The 8446-nt window shown below is 41.2% G+C and overlaps 1 protein-coding gene across 2 annotated transcripts in view; it reads left to right on the top strand.

The window, feature by feature from the left end:
* The window catches only part of fbxl17 (F-box and leucine-rich repeat protein 17), a 203665-nt gene that overhangs the window by 53445 nt on the left and 141774 nt on the right, over positions 1-8446 (top strand). For both annotated transcript variants that reach the window (XM_076270375.1, XM_076270376.1), the window contains exon 6: positions 741-848. In XM_076270375.1, coding sequence (XP_076126490.1) covers positions 741-848 — 108 coding nt within the window. The remainder of the gene's footprint in view (positions 1-740; positions 849-8446) is intronic.

The raw sequence follows: 8446 nt of genomic DNA on the forward strand, positions 1-8446 counted from the left end.
CCTCCTCTCCTCTCTCTCCTCCTCTCCTCAGTCTTCCTGCTCTCTCTCCTCCTCTCCTCCTGGGCATGTTTTGCCCCTGTTTTCTTCATTCTACCCCTACTCTGTTTCACCCCTAATCTCACTCTGTCTTTGTGTTGCTTCTCTCAGTCTTTCCCTTTTTTATCTCTCTTATTCTCTTCCCTGTCAATCTTTCATGTGCCATCTCCGACACCTTAACCTCTCTCCATTCTTATAGTCACATCTCTATTGTGCTGGATGAGGTTGGCCTAATTATAGTGTGGGCTCGGCTGGCCAAATCAGCCATGAATTTCACAGCAGGCTCAAAGCTCAATGTTTCACTTCAGAAGTTTGTATGAACTTCCCTTTGAGGCTGGATAAACCTCACGAGTGTTTGTCCGATCTGAACACCTGAAGTCTGCAGCTGTCTCTTTGCATTGGTGTTCTGATCAGTCTAGAGGATTTGATTTGGTGTGTTATTTATTTGTTTTATTTTGTTTATAATACCGGTATTTTTATCAGGATAAATCTGTGCAATGTTACATTGCTTCGCTGTGTAGAAATAGCTGGCGATTTGCTCTTTGCCCATTTCTGGTTGCCTCAAAAGGTGCCTCATTTCGCCTGTAATTGCTTAATGTCATGGCCATTCCATGGTCTCTTGTCACTAGTCTCTTCCTACCTGAATGTGTCCTTACTGTACAGAATGCTGTGCACAATGTTGATCTTTGTTTCCTGCTCCCTAGGTAACCGATAAGTCGGTGAAGGCGTTTGCTGAGCACTGCCCTGAGCTGCAGTTTGTGGGTTTCATGGGCTGCTCCGTCACCTCGCAAGGAGTCATCCACCTCACAGGGGTAGGTCACCTGTCACCTTGGCTTATTACATGGGTTTGGACGATCCAACAAACAACTCTCAGCTCAGACTTTGGAAAAGGTCTGCTGTTTCATGATGAGATTTGTGACGTACTCATTCCAAGCTGTTGTTAAATGGTTGCTACTCTAATGTTTGGCCAGATAGGAAAAGAACCACATTGTAAGATCTCATCTAAGTGTGATGGGGTGAATATTATGAGAGCAGCAGTTCACCACCGCCCTGCTGTTTGTATGCTAATGAGCATGCTAATGAGGCCAGGGCAGCTTCACGCTAAAGGTTAGCCTTTCTCATACAGATAGATCAAACACTGAGGCTATAATTACAACCACACATTTCCCTTTTCCCTGTTCTTCTTGATGGTCTCCTTCTTTTGTATTAACATGTCTCATCTCGCTGGGTCCTTGTTTGCCTGAAGCACTGAAGTCTTTTAATGGAATTTATTGTTAACGCTAATGCAGATTGTTCTTTAGTTGCATTATAACAATCTAATGATTCGTGCCCTTTTTTAACCTTTGTTAAAAAAGGACTCATAGATGATTCAGGCTTTAATAGGAGTGGCCACATTAGCAGCTAAAGTATACAATAGTCTTCAAGTCCACACTCTTTCAGAAATTGATTATGCCATGCAGTCTGCAGGTATTGATGGATTTGCAGTAGTGTTTGTCTCTCTAAGATTTCAGTACTGGCAAATTATGCTTTTAATATAGGGCCCCATGAAATCTGTTTTTCAAATTCTGTTTTATTTTATTTTATTTGTTATTCCGTTTATCTGTTCTGTTCTGTTTAGGAGTTTTTTTGTTGTTTTTTTTATTCCTAACTAGTATCCACCTTTAAAAACTGCTGATAAATCCAGCGTCGTCAAACATTCACAACTCCCTGGGCTAAAGTAACAGTTAAATAAATAAATTAAATTAAATGCCCATTTTGTTTCAAGACAGCCAGATGCGCTCAAGGACAGTAGCCAATCTGCCTTAATGCATGGATCTCGTACGTTTAATTTTAAAATCCCATTGGAGGAAGCATGGTCAGATGTGTCATCTGTGCTGCTGCTGCTGTTGCTGATACACTGTTGCGCTTTCGTTTAGAGAGTCAGATGCGCTCATACACATCTTATTGTAAGTTTAATACGTTTATAGTCAATTGAGTGTTAACTTTTTCAATACTGTTGGCTCATCAGAAGCTGTTTTCTCACACATCTAGGATCAGCAAACTCACATGGTGAATGTGAATATTTGAGATATGATTACTTGGCATGCTTAACACTGTCATTTGGCCAAAGTTTAGGCAGAAACCTTCCTACGCTTGCTGTTTTAAACTGAAAAAAAAAAGAAATGGCAAAAAAAAACATTTATTTAAAATGTCAACACAATATTCACAAATTCTGTGTGATTCCTCGTTTATAAGATAATTCTCTTTTCATGTCTAAATTCCGTTATTCAGTCCGCGTTTTCCGCATGTTGGAAATCAAAGGGCCCTAAATAACCCATAAACAGTGATGGAGGATGTTTTCACATTTTGTTTGATTAAAATCTGTGAAAATGAACTGAATGAACTGTGTAGGCAACACTTCATAGTTCTTCATTCCTAGAGACTTCTACTCTTTCTTTCTCTTCTCTTTGCTTTGGCTCTCTTCTGCATCAAATTATAAAAGTATTCCCTTAAATCGGCCTTCAACTCATCTGAGTAGTCTCTCTCATTCTCATTCTCATACAGTAATACAAATACACACGCGCACACACACACACGCATACGCGCACACGCACGCACACACGCACACACACACGCACACACACACGCACACGCACACGCGCACACGCACGCACACGCACACGCACACACCCACCACACAAGCACACACACCCACCACACAAGCACACACACGCACACACACGCACACACACACGCACACAAAGTTATTAGGAAAAATCCTTTATATTTCTTAAATTTTCTTTCATTTATTCAATGGCCATCAATGGACATACCGGGGAATTAAGCTGCCAATCTGTCAGGGAGATAGAGATTGAGTGAATAGTTGATAAAAGCTGTTTTTTGCTGCCCTTAGATAGGCTTGTGACTGAAGTTGATCACAGCACCCAAACACAGTGAAATGAGTTTTAATCAGGTACTTGTGCTGCTTGTGAATGATGCAGTAGCGCTACGTCATTTGTCAGCTGAGATCTGCTAAGGGTCCAGATGAAATGAGAGTATTGTGTGTTTGTGTGTTTGTGTGTTTCTGTCTGTGTTTGTCTCGGTGGTTAGTTTTTGTTTGTTTTTGTGTTTGTGTTTATCTCTCAGTGTTTGCATGTGTGTGTGTCTGTTTGTTCATGATATAAATGTTTTTTATTGAGGAGTGATGCCGGGGAGCTCTTCAGGCTTTGTAATGGATACCAGGTAGAGGTTTGTCAGGGAAGCCGACACCTTTGTTGACCCTGTAGGTGATGTCACCAGAGGTTACATGTTTACATGAATGAATGAGTGTGTTTGTGTATGTTGTCATATTTTCCTGCTTCTTCCCTGTGTGTTTGTTGTGTGTGCGTTGAGTTTGTGTGTGTGGCTGTGTCATGTCTGTGAACCGGGCGGGTAAATGAGCTCAGGGGATATCCGTTTCTCGATGGCGGTGACCTCTGACCCGGGCCTCTCCTGGCTCTTGTTCTGTGTGTTGATAAATGACTGCCACTAAATGAGCAGGGGAAGGAAGGGAGAGAGATGAGGGGTGGCTTACACATGCTGTCCAGCACTGGGGGAGGATGTGTGGGTGTAGTGCTTCAGCATATGTGCTCTGTGCTCTAATTCCTTCCATGGATGTCTATGCCGTGTGAAGGTGATTATGACCACCTGCCAGGAGCTTACACACAGTTCACACTCACATTAACAGCTGCTCTTGTGTTGCTTTTACGCCATGTTGGCGTTGTGTGTGAATGAGTGTCATGAATATGGCCAAGGCAGCCCATGAATTGATCCCCTGGCGGCCTAGACATCTTTGCTGGCAGTGCTGATTGTGTCTGGAGTTGGGTAGGTTCATAAGTGCTATTCTGTAGAATACCATTTCATGTTGAAGTGTAGACGCGCAAAACTCCGTTATGTGGATGTGAGTGGTGCCATAGAGAGACAACCCCTAACTAGCAGATCCTCTCTGGTCCTGGTCCTGTGTTGTCTCCCCCCCCTCCCTCTCTCTTTCTTTCTCTCTCTCTCTCTCTCCCTCTCTCTCTCCCTCTCTCTCTCTTCTCTCTCTCTCTCTCCCTCTTTCTCCCTCCCTTTCTCTCTCTCTCTCCCCTCTCTCTCTTCTCTCTCTCTCTCTCCCTCTTTCTCTCCCTCCCTCTCTCTCTTCTCTCTCTCTTCTCTCTCTCTCTCTCTCCCTCTCTAATAACCCCCCCCCCCCACACACACACACAGGTCATGGCTCCCATCTGGTCCTTTTAGAAGATGAACAGGGACTACAGCAGTGTCAGTGCCAGGCCTGTCTCTTCTTAAATAGGGCAGATAGGGGGAATGTCTTCCTTCCTCACTGCTGCTGTCACACACACACACACACACACACACACACACACACACACACACACACACACACACACACACACACACACACACAAAACAAACACACACACACCCCTAGACATTTAGACATGTTTAAATGTATATTCCATTCCATTCTATATCACAGAGTCTGCTCTTGAACACAAATGATGAACATGATATATGAGCTGCACCGTGGGGCTCAGAGGCGTTCACACTCTTTGTTCATGAGTGATTTCATGAGTGTACATGTTCCTTTGCACTCACCCAAACACAAACATGTCTGCAGCATTGGCTCACGCAGGAGTCACACTGGCATAGTTTCTTAAATTGCTGCTTGTTACTTCAGCAAATGTTAAATAAAGTGCCTAAAACGGACGTATTTAAAAAATTTATTTGTCCAGATTTAGAAATGTATCAGAATTTTTAATCTCCAAAAACAATGAAGAAGTTATTTTTCCTCTTCATTGTATTCTAGCATAGCTGCATGCAGATTTTGAAAAACAAAATGAACAAAAATATGCCTGTATTTTCCTTGTACTGTTTTCTTATCTGTGCTCCTAGGAGAAGAAACGTAATGTGCCCCTAGTGCCCTCTGATGCCGACCCAGTGCCCAGCGATGGCCCCTTTGAAATGGAGGATTAGAATAATCATTTTATTCACAGCCAAGTCAGGCTTTTACTGCCAAGTCTCAGAAAAAAATAATCTTTTTCTTGGCCTACCCTTTAAAAAGCTTTCAGAAAAGTACGAGGTGTGTGTGTGTGTGATGGCAACATTTATTTGTGGTCTTGTGTGTGTTCCTTTTGTGTGAGCTTTGACTCTGTGGGCATCTTGTTCAGTGGTGTGTGACTGGAGTCTATATGATGTTCCTTTTGTTGTCTGATCTTCAAGCGCGTGTCTGTACGTCTGTGTGTCTGTGTGTGTGTGTGTGTGTCTGTCTGAGTGTGTGTGTGTGTGTGTGTGTGTGTGTGTGTGTGTGTGTGTGTATGTGTGTGTGTGTGTCTGAGTGTGTGTGTGTCTGAGTGTGTGTGTGTCTGAGTGTGTGTGTGTCTGAGTGTGTGTGTGTGTGTGTGTGTGTGTGTGTCTGTGTGTGTGTGTGTGTGTGTGTGTGTGTGTGTGTCTGACTGAGTGTGTGTGTGTGTGTGTGTGTGTGTGTGTGTGAATGTGTACCCAGCGCCTGATAGTGGCCCAAGATTGAACAATATAAGCACTTTGTTTTTTTAACACATTTTACACTTTCCATTTCACTGTCATATGAATTTGTCTTTAACCATTCTACCATGCTGAAGTTTCTATTTTTAACGTAACAATAATTCTTCAGAACTAACAATATGGTGTCGCTTCTGCTTTTTCATGCTAAAGAATGCGAAAGAAAAATTGAAAGATTTAGGACTTGGATGGACACATCCGTAATATATTTTTTTATATACCACTCTCACCTATTTATTTATTTTATGTACTATAAGAAATGTCAAATGTAACTGCTGTATGCTTGTGTGTTCATTAAACAAAATAGAATTCAATATAGTGTAATTCAGTACTATATTAAATATCTTGGCTATTGATATACAATACATCATACATCTCTTTGTTTCATTGTACAATATACAATATTACCCTAATAATTGAAAATATTACAAAATGCAAGTAACTCCATCTGCTTAACTCAAATATAAAAAGTGTATTGTGCATCTGAAACGAGGAATCATTACAATCGACAATCATTAAATATACTGATTGTTTTTTATTTTTAACGTTAATTGCCGAAAAGTGACTAGTGATACCAGGACAGGTTGAAATATGTAGTTATTTAAAATGGAAATATAAAAATGGAAATATTTAAAATGGAAATATAATAAAACAAAATATACTGAATTACTGTATTCCAAAAAAGTGATGTAGTCCAACTTAATGTTTGTTTAAATAAGATTCAATAATAAAATATAGCCGCAAGCGGCAATGGCGGGCCCGAGCACCTGCGGGCCGCAACCCGTGACATGTCGGAATCCAACAAAGCACCGACGTGGTGCGTTTGTGAAATGTACATATTTGATGCGTGTGCTATTTGTTTTTGTATTGTATTTTCTGCCACATGTACTTGCTTGGCCAGGTGGGGGCACAATGCAAGGCAGGCCCATTGGGTGTCATCATAATCATAATATATATTAACCTGAGAAATTTCAGACCATTCATTTTAAGCAAAGAACATTTCTGATACACTTTTTGGTTGGCCAGATGGTGGCGCTATGTTAGGCATGGAAATTACACATGTGAATATCATCACAATAATGATATCCAAATTTTTTGTAAACGTTCAGATCAATCACTTAAGGCATTGTCCATTTCCTGGCACATTTCCTGCTTGACCAGGTGGTGGCGCTATACCAGGCAGGCCCATTGGGTGTCTGGATATCATCATAATTATAATATTTACTAACATGAGAAGTTTCAGACCATTTATTCAAAGCATAGAGCATTTCTGGCACATTTCCTGCTTGGCCAGATGGTGGCGCTATGCTAGGCCTGTGAATTACGAATGTGAATTTCATCACAATAATGATATCTGATATTTTATAAAGTTTCAGATCAATCACTTAAGGCATTGTCCATTTCTGGCACATTTCCTGCTTGGCCAGGTGGTGGCGCTATGCCAGGCAGGCCCATTGGGTGTCTGGATATCATCATAGTCATGATATCTATTAACCTGAGAAGTTTCAGACCATTCATTCAATGCACTGTGATTTGTGACACATATCCTGTTTATGTGGTGAGATATTAAAATCATATCAAATATATTACAACATTCAAAAATCCCTTCACAATTTAACATCAGCGACATCTTGGCATAATGTTTGCCAAATTTCAAATGAATCTGACAAACCGTCTAGGAGGAGTATGTTCAAATTGATAATGTGAAATCAGTATAATTGTCATTCTTTCTGTTGCCAGGTGGTGGCGCTATGCCAAACATGCATTATGGGCATGTGAATATTATCATTAACATGGTCTTTAATGACCTGTGAATTTTAAAACATTTAAGCCATGCATGGTGAATTATGACACATTTATTGTTCATGTGGAAGGGTATTAAAATTAATAATTTCGCCATTTCGTCAAATTACAACATATCAAAAAAAGGCTTCACAATTTATAATCAGGAACATCTCGGCCTCATGTATACCAACTTTGACATGAATCGGATCAACCGTCTAGGAGGAGTACGTTAAAATTGATCATGTCCACAACGCACAAAATCTCAATTACCTCACTTCCTGTGGGCGTGGCTAATGGCATGTTAATACAAAAGTTGTTTGTTTTTGGGAGTTACATACACCCACCAAATTTGGTGTGTGTATCTAAAACTATATGCCAACCACAAGTCACAGTGACATAAGGGGGCGCTATGGAGTTCCTGGGCAACGCCCGGTGCCAAGCTTTTATCCCTGTCTATTCACTGTATCACTTGATGTGTGTGCCAAATTTGATGCGTTTTCACCCATGGGAAGCACCTCTTTTGGCATCATGATTCATCACATATTTCATCACATATTAGTCTGCACAAAATCCCAAATACCTCACTTCCTGTTGGGCGTGGCTAATGCATTGTACATACGAAAGTCGTTCATCTTGGGGAGATACAGACACCTACCAAATTTGGTGTGTGTAGCTGAAAGTATATGCCCACCACGGGATCAGTCATGTAAGGGGGCGTAAGGGGGCGCTAGCGAGTCTCTGGGCCATACCCAGGGCCAAGCTTTTTTACCTAGCTGCTTTGTGTGACACCTGATGTGTGTGTCAAATTTCAAGACTTTTCAACCATGTTAACCACCTCAAAATATATGTCAACCACGGGATCAGTCACCTAAGGGGGCGCTAGCGAGTCCCTGGGCCACGCCCGGGGTCAAGCTCTTGTACCTAACTGCGTTGCGTGACACCTGAGGTGTGTGCCAAATTTCAAGAATTTTCGACCATGTTAACTACCTCAAAAACAGGAAATCAAAAAAGTAGAATAACAATAATAATAATAATAATAATAATAATCCTTACAAAAACAATAGGGCCTTGC

The sequence above is a fragment of the Alosa pseudoharengus genome, unplaced genomic scaffold, assembly GCF_046254945.1.
Source record: "Alosa pseudoharengus isolate Yale_2024_CS ecotype anadromous, Long Island Sound unplaced genomic scaffold, YU_APseudo_1.1 YU_APseudo_1.1_scf_6, whole genome shotgun sequence".
Classification (NCBI taxonomy): domain Eukaryota; kingdom Metazoa; phylum Chordata; class Actinopteri; order Clupeiformes; family Clupeidae; genus Alosa; species Alosa pseudoharengus.